This window comes from Cucurbita maxima, unplaced genomic scaffold, assembly GCF_002738345.1.
Source record: "Cucurbita maxima cultivar Rimu unplaced genomic scaffold, Cmax_1.0 Cma_Scf00028, whole genome shotgun sequence".
Lineage (NCBI taxonomy): Eukaryota > Viridiplantae > Streptophyta > Magnoliopsida > Cucurbitales > Cucurbitaceae > Cucurbita > Cucurbita maxima.
This window is the reverse complement of record NW_019272044.1, coordinates 2,958,518-2,975,048: the sequence shown is the minus strand read 5'-3', so window position 1 is coordinate 2,975,048 and position 16,531 is coordinate 2,958,518. Positions and strand designations below refer to the sequence as shown.

Genomic DNA, 16,531 nt, shown 5'->3' with positions numbered 1-16,531 from the left:
AAACAATAATTTAAAATGTTTTTTTCTGACAAATTAAATAAACCCACTTTGTGTTTGTGTTTTACATGTTCGGTAATTCAAATCATTCACACACTAAATCCACGTGCTTAAATTCAACTTTTTTCCTTTTAGGTTCATGTATTTTGCAGAAATGGGCCTACATTTTAAAATTAAAATAACATTTTGTCCCTCGCATTAAATTTCGTTCAACTTTCGATCTTAGTTTAAATACGTGACCGTGACCCATTACGTATCGCGGTCTACCTCACAGTTAAAAAACAAAAAAGGTTTCTACACCCTTATAAGAATTGTTTTTTGCCCCCACCCAATATTTTCGCTGGCACACCGCTTGGTGTCTAGCTTTTATATCATTTGTAACCGTTGAATCCCACTGCTATCAGATATTATTCGTTTTGGCCTGTTACGTATCACTTCAGCCTCACGGTTTTAAAATGTATCCGTTAGAGAGAGATTTTCACACTCATAAGAAATGTTTTGTTTTCCTCCCCAGACGACCTGAAAACCAAAATTGTATTTTAATATTATTAATTTGATAGAACAAAACATTAAAAGTCAAAAAGAAATAAAGAAAATTAAACCTTCAAATTTAATAAAAAGAAATAAATATGGGCAAAAAAAAAAACATAGTCCATCAAAACTATGAACCATTAATATATGAACCATTATTTATTTATCTAAATTGTATTTGTTTTCTTAATATTAATTTATTTAGCTTCGTCCTCTCGAGAAATATTTGATTCTTTTACAACAAACAAAAAAAAAGTTTTAAAAATGGTTTTGATTTTTTTTTTAAATAGTTAAAAAAAAAAAAAAAACTTTGAAGATAGAAATTTGTATTTATAAATTTAATTTTAAAAAACAATACGATAAGGGAGGGAGATCTAAGGTAGGCGGTTGACCTCTTTAATGACATTTATTTTCAGAACCAAAATCATGTCAGCGGTTTGGGATCACAAAACAGAGCCGCAGTGACCTCTTTGATGACATTTCATTACTGAACCAAAATCATGTCCTCGATTTGAGACCACATAAAAGAGCTAAGATGTTGACATTTTTCCGAAGAGCACTATATGTTCTACATTTCTCAACAATAATACAATTATAGGAAAAAGAAAAAATTTAAAAATAGTCTCGTAAGTTAATAATTTTTTTTGTTTATCGACATTTTCATCGTTAGTTCACTGAATTGTTATTTATATTTTTACACGTGTCTTTAAAAAATTATTTTAAAAATCACAAGAGGAAGATAATATAATACAAATAACAAGTTTTCAATATATTTAAAAATGATGTGTTTTATTTATTATTCAAATGTTGTTTAGCTCATTTTATTTTGTCCTATAGATTAGGCTTAATTTTTCTTTTTCTAATTATGAGCCAGGTAACATTTGTTTATATATATATATATATATTATACCTAAAATTTTAAAGGGGATATATAACAAAAGTTAACCAATTTTAACGTATATTAAGAGATTAAAACAAAACTATAACACAGGAAATAAAAATACAAACGGATCAACCAAAAACATCACACTAAATCAAAATTCCAACCAACAATAAATAGCAAATATGATTCTCAACAAATTTATAAAAAAAAAAATAAAGAAAGTAGCAAATCATAAATAAAACTCCATCAATATTATATATATGGAAGACCTCAAACAAACTTACAAACAAAAGTTCCAAGAGTTCCAAGAGAAATCGGATCAATAAAGCGAACAACCGATAAAAAAAATCAAACACTACAAATTCAATACTAAATGGGACCATATCAAGCATAAAAATAATAAGAAATAAAAATTCAAACAAACTCAAAACAAAAATCTAGAATTAAATACATATGTCAAACAAATAAACAAAAAAAAAATGTCAATAAAAAAATAAAAAAAATACCCCAAAAAAATAAAATAAAAATAAACATAACCATAAGCAATCAAAACTTAAACAATTACAAAAATTTAAGATTAAAAATACAACGATCAACACACACAACGCTACATTTCAAAATAAAAAAAAGATAAGTTAAATCACTCAACTAACAAACTCAAATGATATTACAAATCAAATAAAACACAAACGAAAGAAAATAATATCGTAACAAGACAAACAACAGTCAAAAAATAAAAAAAGAAATCAAATATACCAAATTTAATACTAAACAAGATAAACCACAATGCATAGTTCAAAGAACTCACCATAATTTTAGGACTAAATTACAAATAAAAAAACAAAACACAATAAATTTAAAAACCAAAAGAAAACAAAGGAGAAACATAAAAGTTAGTAGCAAACAATTACACCATAGCAATCAAAACTCAAACAAACAATTACGCAGAACAATGGAAAGAATATGAAATGTAATGCACAAAAGACAAACAAAGAAATCAAATACACCAAATTTAATACTAAACAAAAAAAAAAACAACAAACAACAATCTAATCCACAAAAATTCAAAGAACACAATAAATTTAAGATTAAAAAAAAAATCAAAATTCAAATAAACACTCACACAAATTTAAAATCAAAATACAAATATCAAAACAAACCCCAAAAAAATTATGACATGAAAAAGGAAAATTGAGTGATAAAAGAGAGTAGTAAACTATTGAACTAATAAAATTCCACTGAGATTACAAATTAAATCACTTACAGAGAAAAACAACAAAATAAATATTAGAATTAACAAAGCAAATAATATGCATATAAAGAACACTTCAAATTCAATACTAAAAACAAACCAGAACCAACAAAGCAAACAATATGCACATAAATAACGCTTCAAATTCAATACTAAAAATAAATCACATTTCAAGTTAAATACTAATCGCGACCATAACAAGCAAAAATATAAAAAAGAATCAAAATTCAAATAAACACACACAAATTTAGAATCAAAATACAAATATCAAAACAATCCCCAATAAATTATTACATTAAAAGGGAAAAAGAAGTCATAAAAAAGAAGAGTAAACCATTGAACTAATAAAACTCCACTGAAATTACAAATTAAATCACTTATAGAAAAAAGTTACAAAAGAAAAACTAGAATTAACAAAGCAAAGCAACATACTCAAAGCAAACCAATGCAAATCAAAATTCAAAGAACACTTCAAATTCAATACTAAATTAAATTGTACTCAGCAAAAACATCACAAACAATACTAAATACATCTCTACTAAGCAAAAATATCACAAACAATGACAAAGACTTTGAATCAAAATACAAATAAAAAAAACAACAAATCAATAAATGAAAAAAAAATAAAGAAAATAACAAATTATTTAACTAATGAAACTTTATTTAAATTAGAAATAAAAAAACTCAACAAAATTCAGAAAAAGAAAAAATAAGATGAACAAAGCAAACAATGCACAAAAAAAAAGAAAAAAAATCATAAAAATATAGAATCTAAATAAAAATATCAAAACAAGCCCCAATAAATTTATAAAATAAAAAAAAATAAACCATGACATACATTTAAAATCAAAATAAAAGTATAAATAAACAACAAACAGTCAAAATTCACAATAGGGAAAAATAAGATAAACAACGCAAACAACATGCACAAAAAAAATCATACACTTCAAATTTAATACTAAACCAAACCAAACCAAAAGAACCATCGCAAGCAATCAAAATTCAAATAAATAATAACAAAGATTTAGAATCAAAATACAAATACAAAAACAAACCACAATAAATTTATAAAATGAAAGGAAAAAATATATATATATATATATAGATAGAATAGTAAACCAATCAATAATAAAAAAAAAAAAAAACTACTCATATTATAAATCAAAAAACTCACAAACAAAAGTCATAAGAGAGAAAATAGGATCGACAAAACTAACAACAAAGGAGAAGAATGATGAACAAAGACGAGAATATAAATTAGCTGGAAAATAAGTAAAGCACGTGCTATAATTACCTTCTTTTTCATCTCCTCATTTGCCCCTTCATTAAATTTGTAATTTTTTTCCACATACTTAGCATGAATCGAAAAATGAGATTCAACAAATTAATTTAAATTTTGAAGTTTGAAAATTAGTAAAGTAAGGGTGATAACTACCTGCCAACCTTAGCTTTTATGGGAGTCGAAATTTCCTTCTTCATCTCCTCATTTGCCCCTTTACCGATTTCATTTAATTTGTAATTTTTTTTACAATTTTCAGCAAAACAATAATGAACAAGAACAAAAAAAAAATTAAGCTTTAGTAAATTAATTTAAATTTCAAAAAAGGTTAGCGGGAAGATTTTTAAAACACATGCTAACTACCTGTCAAATCATGGCCTCCATGGGAGTTGAAAGTTTCATTTTCATCTCCTCATTTGTCTATTTCCTGACTTCATTTAACTGTAATTTTTTTTACATATTTTAGCAAAACATTACCTTAACAAGAACCAAAAAATAAAATTGAGCAAATTAATTTAAATTTTGAAAAAAATACCTGAAAAATAAGTAAAGCACGAGCTATAACTACCTGTCAACCACGGACTCCATAGAAGTTAAAACTTCCTTCTTTTTCATCTTCTCTTTGACCCATTCACTGACTTCACTAAATCTGTAATTTTTTTTCATATATTTCAGCAAAACAATACTTAACAAAAATAGAAAAATAAGATTCAACAAATTAATTTAAATTTCAGAAAGAGTTAGCTAGAAGTTAAGTAAAGCACATGCAATAACCATACTCCATAGGAGTTGAAACTTCCTTCTTTTTCATCTTTTCATTGGCCCTTCACTGACTTCACTAAATCTGTAAAAAAAATTCACATATTTCAACAAAACAATACTTAAACGAGAACCAAAAAATAAGATTCAGCAAATTAATTTAAATTTTGAAAATGTTAGCTGGAACATAAGTAAAACACTTAAGATAACTACCTTTCAACCATAGACTCCATAGGAATTTAAACTTTCTTCTTTTTCATCATCTCATTGGCCCCTTTACTGACTTCATTAAATCTAGTCAAATCTGTAATTTTTTTTCCACATATTAACAAGAACCGAAAAATAAGATTCAACAAATTAATTTAAATTTTTAAAAAGTTAGATAGAAGATTAGTAAAGCACATGCGACAACCATGACCTCCATGAGAATTGAAACTTCCTTCTTTTTCATCTCCTCATTTGCCACTTTACTAGCTTCATTTAATATGTAATTTTTTTTTTCACAAAATTTAGCAAAACAATAATTAACAAGAACCTAAAATTATGCTTCAGCAAATTAATTTAAATTTCAAAAAAGTTAGCGGGGAAGATTTGTAAAGCACTTGCGATACTACCTATTAAACACGGCTTCCATGGGAGTTGAAACTTCCTTCTTTTTCATCTCCTCATTGCCTCTTCCCTGATTTCATTAAATCTATATTTAAGCAAAAGAGTAATGAACAAGAACCTAAAAAGAAGCTTCAGCAAATTATTTTAAATTTTGAAAGAGTTAGTTAGAAAATTAGTAATGCACGTGTCATAATTAACTGTCAACCATAGTCTCCATGAGAGTTGAAACTTCCTTTTTCATCTCCTCATTTGCCCCGCTTCATTAAATCTATAATTTTTTTCACATATATTCAGCAAACCAATAATTAACAAGAACCAAAAATTAAGATTCAGCAAATTAATTTAAAAAATAGTAGGAAGATTAGAAATGATAACTACTTGTCAACCACCTACTCCATGGGAGTTGAAACTTCCTTCTTTTTTTATCTCATCATTTGCCTCTTTCCTGCTTTCTATTAAATCTGTAATTTTTTTCACATATTTCTGAAAACAATAATTTAAATTGGAGATGAACATATAACATGTAAAAACAAGACTATAAGTGGCAAGCAAAACATCACAACAATCAAGAACATCTTAGCACCATAACATTTATACAATTATCAAAATTTAATAGAAAAAGAAAAAACACCAACGGAAGCAATTCATCCATCATTCATATATTTTATAACCAAGAATTGAGAATATAAATATCACTACAACTCAATAACAACATGAAGAAAGCACTAGGCAAACAACATTTCAAATTTAATACCAAACGGAACTACTCGAAACAGTATATTATTATATGCCATCAAAATTCAAACACACAATATCAAATATCTAAATCAAAATACATAAAAAGGAAACCACAATCAATTTATAAACGGAAAGAAAAAAATAGATTTAGAAAAAAAGTAGTAAACCATTCCACTAACAATGAGAATATAATAACCAATGGGGAGAAATAATATCAACAAAACAAACTATTAAAAAAAACAAAAATATAGTAAAAAATCAATCATTTCAAATTAAATACTAAAAGTGACCATATCAAGCAAAATCATAAGAATCAAAATACAAATATCAAAACAAATCCTAATAAAATTATAACTTGAAAAAGGAAAATGGAATCATGAAAGAGAGTAGTAAACCATTGAACTAATAGAACTCCATTGAAATTATAGATTAAATCACTCACACGCAAAAGCCACAAAAGGAAAACTAGGATCAACAAAGCAAAGAATAAATCACTCACACACAAAAGCTACAAAAGGAAAACTAGGATCAACAAAGCAAAGAACATGCCACAAAAGGAAAACTAGGATCAACAAAGCAAAGAATAAATCACTCACACACAAAAGCTACAAAAGGAAAACTAGGATCAACAAAGCAAAGAACATGCACAGAAAGAACAAAAAAAAATCAAAAATCAAAATTCAAAGTGAACAACACATCCATAAGAATACTTCAAACTTAATACTAAATGGAACTGTGGTAAGAAAAAACATCACAAACAATCAAAATTCAAACAAATAATGACAAAGATTTAATAAGATCAAATTACAAATAAAAAAAACAAATTAATATGAAAAAAATAATAATAATAACAAATCATTTAACAAAAACTCCATTGAAAACAAAATTCACAAGAGGAAATGTGCTAAGCAAAAACATCACAAACAATCAAAATTCAAACAAACAATGACAAAAATTAATATCAAATTACAAATAAAAAAAATAAATTAATATAAACGAAAAGAAAATAACAAATCATTTAACTAACTAATGAAACTCCATTGAAATTAAAGATAAAAAAAATTCATAGACAAAATTCACAAGACTAATTGTGCTAACCAAAAACATCACAAACAATCAAAATTCAAACAAACAATGACAAAGATTTAAAATCAAATTACAAATATAAAAAAACAAATTAATATAAACGAAAAAAATAATAATAAATAATAAATCATTTAACTAACTAATGAAACTCCATTGAAATTAAAGATTAAAAAACTCATATACAAAATTCACAAGAGGAATAGTGCTAACCAAAAACATCACAAACAATCAAAATTCAAACAAACAATGACAGATTTAAGATCAAATTACAAATAAAAAAATAAATTAATATAAACGAAAAGAAAAAAAAAACAAAAAAAAAACAAATCATTTAACTAACTAATGAAACTCCATTAAAATTAAAGATTAAAGAACTCATAGACAAAATTCACCAAGAGGAACCGTGTTAAAACAAAAACATCACAAACAATCAAAATTCAAACAAACAATGACAAAGATTTAAGATCTAAATACAAATAAATAAATAAATAAATTAATATAAACAAAAGAAAAATAAATAGAGAAAATAACAAATCATTTAACTCATGAAACTCCATTAAAATTAAAGATTAAAGAACTCATAGACAAAATTCACCAAGAGGAACGATGTTAAAGCAAAAACATCACAAACAATCAAAATTCAAACAAACAATGACAAAGATTTAAGATCTAAATACAAATAAATAAATAAATAAATTAATATAAACAAAAGAAAAATAAATAGAGAAAATAACAAATCATTTAACTCATGAAACTCCATTAAAATTAAAGATTAAACAAAATTCACCAGGAGGAACCGTGTTAAAGCAAAAACATCACAAACAATCAAAATTCAAACAAACAATGACAAAGATTTAAGATCTAAATACAAATAAATAAATAAATAGATTAATATAAACAAAAGGAAAATAAATAGAGAAAATAACAAATCATTTAACTCATGAAACTCCATTGAAATTGAAATTAAAGACTAAAGACTCATAGACAAAATTCATAAGAGGGAAAAATAAGATAAACAAAGCATACAATGCACAAAAAAACAAAATAGAAAAGACTTCAAACTCAAGAGCATCACAATGATTTAAAATTTAAACAATCAATCAAAACCAGCCTCAATAAATTTATAAAATAAAAAATAAATAAATAAACCAGGACAAACATTTAGAATCAAAATAAAATTATAAAGAAGAAACAACACAGAAAGCAGAAAATGTAATGAAGCTCCATTTATATAGTTGTGCAAGTGGAGAGACACATAGGGGAGAGATTAAATTACCAATATAGTATTAACAGCTGCCTTACCACGAAGCTATATTTGCTTGTATAACTGAGAGTTGATTGTTTCTTACCGACATTTGAGCTGCCTTTCCAAGAAGCTATACTTGCATGAGCGTATGCGGAGTAGACCAAACACTGGAAATTTATCAGTAGCGTGTGTAAAGAGTCAAGATTACTTGATAAAAGCAGAAGAAAATACATTGAAATCTAAAGCTAAGAGTTTGAGATTTACTTTAACTGGATGAACTAATCAATAGCCATGAGCATTTCAAGCGATCTCATGAGGATACTCTGCATTCTTCGAAGGTTGCATAGTCTAGTCTGAACTTCGTTTCCTGTTCCTCTTCGGCCTTCCCAGCTGAAACTAAATTCACCATCTGATCATGTACTCAACAGAAACTCCACCATTTTTGGGGAAAAATCAAATCGAACTGTGCCACTTTAATATACATGAGCCCAGGCACACAGATTGAGTCCATTAGCATTAAAATCAAATGGATCTAGCCCATACCAAGCTCAAGGATCATAAACACAAGAACCACCGGAAGTTAGATGGATGCACTGAAAAATGTATGAATTAATTAGGCTTAATCTATCATATAATAATGCTAATCTTCATTCTAAGTAAACCTCAGTCACACATTACAGATAACAATAATAACACAATGTGGAAGTAATATACGAAAGAAAACTTGAAGTATCACTGGAAAATTAAGCAATGTTGAAGTATCAAACACAGGATCTTTCAAAAATCACACACATACTCCAACCAAAATAATATGGAACGGACAATTAATCAACTATGTGGCGTAGATGAACAAAAGTCGTTGTGAAATAGAAACATGAACAGTCAGAGGCTCACATAAGATAATATACAGAGTTGTGTATAAGAAGAGGTGATACCTGAAATTAATTGATTCATTGCTTACATTTCCGAAGCCTAGCATAAGGATAAGGTAGAAACTTGAAATTGCTTTCAAAACAGGCTCCTGAGGAGGGCCCTGGGCGTCCTGATTAGACGACGAGTCGATCAGGTTTCATCGCAGGAGCAAGGAAGAACAGTTGGTTTAGAAAGTGAAATCCTCGAGATACAGAGAGTTGTGTATAAGAAGAGGTGATACCTGAAATTAATTGATGTATTGCTACCAATTCGAAAACTTAGATAGCATCGCCTTCTTCAACGAACACTCTTCTTTCTTCTCTGCGTTTCGTAAATTGAGTGCCAGATAGCCGTTATTTATGTTTTTTTTTTTCCTTTTATTTAATTCCTTAATTAAAAGCCCAAAGCCCAAAGCCCAAAGCCCAAAGCCCACAGCTTAAAGCCCAAATCTTCATTGTCTAATTCGAAGCCACAAGCTCCTTTTTTTATTCTTTTAAATAAACAGTAGCCTGAACTTCCTTCAAATTGTGATCGTTATGGTGAATAAACAGTAGCCTGAAACCTCCGGTGAGGCTACTGTGCCAGTTCCCGATGTCATTTTGCCGATGACTACCGCCACCTGATTACCGAGGATCGATTGCAGATGCAGTCGTTTACGTTTATGGATGTTTTTCCTTCTCCAGATGATGTTCTTCCAAGCACGCGTTTTCTCTTTTCAATTTACATTTTATAAAAACATTCTTTCTCAAAACATGATTTGAGGCGAAAGACTACGTCGAGATTGTCGTAATGATCGATTTTCATGTGATTGACTTGTTCGCTCAACAAGTGCTGCACAACCCGTCCCCAAATTTCAAAGGTATTTTTGTATTATTTCACCTATTCAGCATGGTAAAGATGAGATTCAAGGAGACTGAAATGAGGCAAAGAATTAGAACACGAATTTACAATGCTTATTAACAGAAAAGTGAGAGTCCAGTTAAGAAAAGATTCACATACCAGGTAAAAATAAAATAAAACTTGAATCAAACAAACAGAAGGGGTTGCGCCCAGTAAAATCAAAAGTTTAACATTTGAGGATTGTGATTCTTCTCCGCCTTGATTGGCCCAATCAATACGAATACGTAAACGAATACGATACGAATATGATAGGGCCAGGGCCATTAAATCTTTATCTTGTGTGTGGCTTTTGCAGTATAACTTCATTAGCCGCCATCAAATCCCACGTTGTCTCCCCACTAGAGAAACCAAGATACAGCCCACCTCACCTATTTCGAGCGAGAAAAATCGATCCTGAAAAGGTCTTTTCAACTTAATAGGGTATAAAATAAGAACGAATTCACTGTCATAATAGAGATTCAAACATTTGACTTTCCAGAAAGACGTATATTATTGGTTACTCAAGTTGAGCACCATGTTAGATATCAAACTCCTATTTGAGTATAAATCTCTTTTCACAATTCCGAAAGCACTGAAACACGCATTTCTATATGCTCAAGAAACTTGAAACCAAAGTACTAAAGTGATGGATACAGATCAGCAACACAAAATATAACCATCTTCTCCTCAATAAGTCGTCACTTGTAGCATACGAAACGCCTCTCCCTAGCAAGGTTATAGACAGTAATAGAATAGAGGATGATGTTATTCTCTTTTACACACGTTTATATAGAAGGGTTATGTTATTCCATTGTCAATCCGTTGAATGAAACTAAAAATCGTGTGATATATGCTGGCCAATCAATCAATATGAATATATGCTGAAGACATAATAAAGAAGAACAGTAGAGAAGAACTTCAAAGACCTGATAATCAACGCAGAAAGCACTTAAATCTCCATCTTAACCTTCATGTCCCCGTTTGGCAACATACTTTGTGATTGCGCTATCCTTTTCGATTCCTGCATTTGTTGAAACAAGATTAAAATTCGAACGCAATAATATAAAAACATAATGAACGATGTACTTGTATGGAAATGTTGATGAATAAGTGAAAATTCGTAAAAGAAAAAATAAAAAACAAGAGTTTTCGATACAAGTATATCCTTATGTCTTTTATAGTTATAATTGATTCACTAGCTGTCCAAAAAAAGTAGAAGTTTTTGGTTTCCCATACTCATACAGGCTATGGGCACAAAGCTATAAGATGGTGAGTTTGTTAGTAAATGTTGAAGGAAAGGAACGGTCGTCTAAAAAGGTTATCACCCACATATTTTAATATATAGCAATCAAGGTTTATTTCCCATCAAATTCAATTAAATTGTTATCCAGCCATTTGATCTCAGAAAATGATCTGGGAAATAGGAAATATAGCTCAATTGGATTCTATGGTTCCCCTCTAGCAGAAGATATTTAAGCAATGATTGCAGAAGAACCTCTTATCTAAAGCAAGATGGATGTAGTATGTATACATAGTTGCGAAATTTTTGAGCCCGTAAGAGGTTATATCTTGTGTATTCCACTGATATTGCATTAAAATTTCAGCTCCGATCAAATTTTTGGTATCTAAGTCAAAAGGACATAACTCATGCTCGTTCTAATGTCCTTATACAATATAAGTTTAATTCACTTGAAAGGAGCAATGACACAATAACATGTAGCTAAGGCACCGACATGAATAGTCAAACTTAAAACTACCACCAAGTAAAAAAAAAACTCAGTACCCTAATTTCCACTGGGGCACGTGAACAACAGACCTAGATATCACAAAATATTTACTATGCACCAAAAGTGGAAAGATGGTTATACAATTAGAGGCAGTAAGTACTCCAAGTTCTTTACTTCATAAAAGCTAATTACAAAACTTTGCTCAACAAACTAGAAAATAAAATAGTTTAATCTGATTCTAAATTCATTAAGCCATTTTATTCATAAAGGAAAATGTTTTTGAGGTAAAATTGGCTTGAGAGATGTTTAAAAAATAACCAGAAAGTAGTTTTTAAGCAAGCAGAATTCAATCAACCTATGAATCATAAAACAAACATGCTACTTGTTTCCTCTTATTTTTTGACACTAAGAAAAAACCAACGTAAACCATACAACAAAGTAACTATAACCTGCAACCAAGCTCAAGATAACAGAACAGAACTTGTCCAATATCTTATATTAAAACCACTCCTACGTGTAGTAGAGCAGTCTAAAGTGTAAGTGAGTCTTAATAACTTAACATACAATAAAATTAAAGTAATGAACATCCTCCTACTATACCTAGAACTGACACCATAACATAGTTTACATTTTTCACATCTTTGATGTTATATCCAAAACCACCAAAAAGATATAAATGGCCAAGAAATGCTTGTGAAAGGATGAGGCGAACTTTGAAAATACATTTAGCTTATGGCTACAGATAAAGTAAAAATTAAGCCATAAAAGTGTAGAAAATATTTTGATCAGTTTGAAATTAAATATATATATATATAAAAATTTGAAGGTAGTGATAAAATTGACAGCAGGAAAGAAATTTCAACTCACGGCAGCAGAAGCAGCACGAATTTCTCTATAAGACTCGACTTCATCAGGAAATGTCTGTTCAAGCTCCTCCAAAAGATGCTTCCGTAAGCCCTGAATATGGTAAGCAGTACAACCTTAAAATAAATATTTTCTTGAATCTTTGGAATCAAGATAAAAGAAACAAAAGGTATAAGTAGATTTTTAACAGTATGCCCCATAGAGATGTAAAGACTACCTTGAAGGCATCAGTTTTGCCTTTTGTACTTTGATTTTTTGCAATGCAACTATTTAAGACATCCCTCGTGAATTCATCTGGATTCTTCCCATCATCAATCAAGCTAATCAAAAGAAAAGTAAGAAATGGACCAAGAAAAATAGAAGGGTTGAGAAAATAATAATATAAAAAATACGCTTGCGAAGCTAGAGATCAGAGTAGGTGTACAAAGACTCACTTAACAACCTCCATAGGGACCTGGATGGTGCACTTCTCTGATAATTTAACCATGTTATCAAGCTCCAAAACTAGAGAATTACTGCAAAATCCAAAAACATATCACTGATATAGAGTGGAACAAGGAGTGAATAATGAACGAAACAGACATTAGATGAAGCAAAACTGGGCGTACAGGCGTTGTAAAAGAGGCAGCTGATAGGCAGCATTGAAGTTAGAAACGGTGAGGTTGAGCTGATGGAGGATACCCAAAGTTTTCTGTATGGAATTGATTACTTGGTTCAAGTTTTGCTTTGAATCATCCACAGTAGTTGATGCTGAAGTATCATTGATGACTGATCCATTCCCACCACTTCCACCAGTTCCGGCAGCAGAAGATGCATTCTGAGCTGAATCCATTATCTTCTTTTCACTTCCTAAATACCTTGGATGTCTTAAATCCATATTTTCCAACAATTCAATATAAAAGAGAACTGGCAAATAGTTGATCGTTCTGTACATAAACTCAACAAGTACTAACTCTCCAAACTGTCAAAATGCCATTTCAATTTTTAACAATGTCACAAAAACCCTACTTGGGTCTTGCTTTTCTATAAAAATTTATCATAATTTTCGATTCACTAAACATTTCCCCATTTGGAAAGCAGCTGCAAAACGGTTATCATGAAATTACTATCCTCTGACCGCGAAGGGCCACTGAGAAACCCCAACTATGCAAACCCTAAAGTGAAGGGACTCGATCTATTGGCTCAACAGTATCCTTGAAGGAGGAGAAAAAAACAAGCCCTACGACTAGTTAAAATCCCACAAATCATAGCAAAAATAGTAACAAGCTTGAATGAAAACAAAATCAAACCACGTCGCCGTAAACCAAACTCTCTCACAAATTAGAATTACAAAAATCATGGACCGAAGAACAACAATTCTCAAAATCGATCAACAACGACGGCTGAAATCAAAGAACTGAAAATTAAAAGAATATAAAACTTGAATTACTTACTAGTTCGAGGGAGGTTGAGGAAAAAATCGGATGGGGAGCGAGGGCTGAATGTTAACCGTGGAAGCCTGGAGCTTTGAATCCGAGAGGGAAGTGGAAAGAGGTCTAATTTGGGGGCTTTAATGCTGAGCAGCAAAAATATTATTTAAAAATATCACGTGGGGACTTCAAAATTATTTCAATTTTGCCCAAATTTAATAAATTTAAAAATATTTAATTTTTTTTTTATTTATCAGATTAGGTTATTGTTAATTTTTCAAAATATATTTTTGCTCATAATTATATATATCTTTTATTTAATTTTATAATTATTTTTTTTCCCAACAATTTATAAAAATTAATTTTTATCGTAGTTTTTCAAAAAAAAATTGAAATTGAGCTTCATATCTTAATTTAATATTTAAAATAAATAGAAATTTACTTATTAATATTTTAATTTTATTTAAAAATAAATAAATAAATTAGGTTTATTATTTGTTTTAGTTTAAATAATTTACCACTAATAATTTACCACTCACTCCTAAATCAATTTTATATGTTTCTATTTTTTCCATTTATTTCTACACAGTTTTTATTTCGTCCATTGACCCTCTAATTTATTTAACGGTCGAAACTTATTTACCTCCCACGTAAAAAAAATCATAAAATTTAATCATTTTGATTAACGATGGCTACCATTAATTACTATATAGATATTAATTTATTAATTTAAAAAACAGTAAAAATATTTTAAAATAATTATTATGAAAATGATAGATACTTAATAGATATTAATTTATTAATTTAAAAAGATCATAGTCATGGGTACTACATTAAGTGGGCAGATGAAACCAAGTTCATTCTGCTCAGCATAATACATGTACACACACAATTATTATGGTTCAACTTTTAACTAAGCCATCCACTTTGGCTATAGCCTTCTCAAATTGGCTCCATTTTTGCTCCAATGTGCCAATATATCCAACCGACATTCTTATGAGCCCGGGCGAGATTCCCGCCAGTTCCTTTTCCTCTCGGTTCATTTCACTACTCGTGCTACTACCCGAGCATGACATTAGGGTTTCATAGTACCCTAAACTCACCGCCATGAACCCAAATTGTGTGGTGTTTTGGAGTATATTCATGAGCTTGTTCGCCTTTTCCTCAGTTCCCATGTCAAGGCACAACATTCCTCCAAACCCGTATTCTGAGTTCACCAGGCTCTTCATAAGTTGGTGCTGTGGATGATCTGGTAGACCCGGGTATATGACTTTCAACCCTGCTTTCTTCATTCTCTTTGCAAACTCTGCTGCTCTTCTGCAATGCTCCTTCATTCTCAAGCTCAAGTGAGGGATTCTCTCCGAGAGCTCGAACGCCACCTTTGCGTTCATGGTTGGCCCTAGAAGCATCAAGCTACCCTGTCGTAGGTCCATCATCGAGTTCACTAGCTTCGAAGGCCCACATACCGCACCTACATATCCCGTCCAATCCAATCTTCTACGTTATATTGCTACTAAACTCGATATAACTTTTATGATTCATCCCATCACAATACCAACAAAAGCACTTTTAGAAAAAGTGGTTACCAAAAGCAAAACGACTCATAATTCACGAGCAACCAACCACAAAACCCATTATCTGTCATCACAGGACATGACCCCATCCGCCAACCAATATTTATAAATCTTTTTTAAACTTAAAATTAAAAAATATTTTATTGTTTTTCTTCGTTAAAAACGATGAAAATAAAAATATATATTATTACTGAATTGGGTAATTATTTCCATGGTAAATTTTTTCAACCTATCTGTTTTTTTGTTTTTAAACATTTAATTAAAATTTAAACTCAATTTTAAATATATATTGATAAACTAAAAAATTTAAATTCGAAAAATATATATATATATATATATATATATTGCTATTATTAATAGCAAAATTCTCAATTATTGATGCAAGTTGATATTACTTTCCACTTTTTCCAATAGTCACGGAACAAAAAAACTAGACAAAATGGCAGGGATGACATCAAGCACTAAAAAGCACACTTTTTATTTTTATATATTTTAATAGTAAAAATGTTAATCAGTGTATTTAAGTATTTAATGAAGGTAAACGCTATCCATTAATAATTTTAAAAAAAAATTATAATAAAGTTAGATATAATTTTCAAATTTAAGAATATAAATTAATATTTTTTATTATTTTTTAAAATCAGATAATAAAATTTTAAGAAAAAATATAAATTTATTTTTTATTAAATAAATAGTAACTATTTGATTTTTTTTTTTTTTTTTTTTTTTTTTTTTTTTTTTTTTTTTTTTTTTTTTTTTTTTTTTTTTTTTTTTTTTTTTTTTTTT

General features: G+C 29.2%; 2 protein-coding genes and 1 long non-coding RNA gene across 9 annotated transcripts in view; all 3 read right to left on the bottom strand.

The window, feature by feature from the left end:
• Nucleotides 1–4,364: 4,364 nt before the first annotated feature.
• Nucleotides 4,365–9,617, bottom strand: LOC111465260. Its single transcript, XR_002714179.1, has 9 exons — nucleotides 9,534–9,617; nucleotides 9,316–9,422; nucleotides 8,924–8,973; nucleotides 8,645–8,776; nucleotides 8,484–8,547; nucleotides 4,915–4,995; nucleotides 4,707–4,786; nucleotides 4,478–4,591; nucleotides 4,365–4,383 (listed from the first exon to the last, which is right to left on the bottom strand). It is a non-coding gene; the product is annotated as an uncharacterized LOC111465260 (long non-coding RNA).
• A 606-nt stretch (nucleotides 9,618–10,223) lies between these two features.
• Nucleotides 10,224–14,303, bottom strand: LOC111465259 (mediator of RNA polymerase II transcription subunit 10b-like). Of its 7 annotated transcripts, XM_023109618.1 has the most exons (8): nucleotides 14,196–14,297; nucleotides 13,371–13,611; nucleotides 13,197–13,277; nucleotides 12,980–13,082; nucleotides 12,766–12,855; nucleotides 11,098–11,192; nucleotides 10,936–10,943; nucleotides 10,664–10,905 (listed from the first exon to the last, which is right to left on the bottom strand). In XM_023109618.1, exons 2-6 carry the CDS (start codon nucleotides 13,592–13,594, stop codon nucleotides 11,121–11,123), a joined length of 570 nt encoding a protein of 189 aa, XP_022965386.1. In that variant the 5' UTR covers nucleotides 13,595–13,611; nucleotides 14,196–14,297; the 3' UTR covers nucleotides 10,664–10,905; nucleotides 10,936–10,943; nucleotides 11,098–11,120. The 7 variants fall into 7 exon arrangements, with proteins under 7 accessions (XP_022965381.1, XP_022965383.1, XP_022965379.1 ...); XM_023109613.1 differs by lacking the exons at nucleotides 10,664–10,905; nucleotides 10,936–10,943 and adding an exon at nucleotides 10,224–10,634 and having other exon boundaries at nucleotides 13,371–13,619; nucleotides 14,196–14,303; XM_023109615.1 differs by lacking the exons at nucleotides 10,664–10,905; nucleotides 10,936–10,943 and adding an exon at nucleotides 10,224–10,634 and having other exon boundaries at nucleotides 13,371–13,628.
• Nucleotides 14,304–14,949: 646 nt separating this feature from the next.
• Nucleotides 14,950–16,531, bottom strand: part of LOC111465256 (methionine gamma-lyase-like) — a 2,795-nt gene continuing 1,213 nt past the window's right edge. Inside the window, exon 2 of the mRNA XM_023109608.1 lies at nucleotides 14,950–15,642. Within this exon, the coding sequence (XP_022965376.1) occupies nucleotides 15,074–15,642 (569 nt within the window). The 3' untranslated portion in view covers nucleotides 14,950–15,073. The remainder of the gene's footprint in view (nucleotides 15,643–16,531) is intronic.

Bases quoted from the DNA above. Each gene is read 5' to 3' on its own strand.
- LOC111465259 (XM_023109613.1), bottom strand. From the start codon at position 13,594: ATGGATTCAGCTCAGAATGCATCTTCTGCTGCCGGAACTGGTGGAAGT. The intron at 13,083-13,196 runs GTGAGTCTTTGT...TCTTTTGATTAG, and splicing joins GTCCCTATGGAGGTTGTTAA to CTTGATTGATGATGGGAAGA. The intron at 11,193-12,765 runs GTGAGTTGAAAT...CAACAAATGCAG, and splicing joins TTCGTGCTGCTTCTGCTGCC to GAATCGAAAAGGATAGCGCA.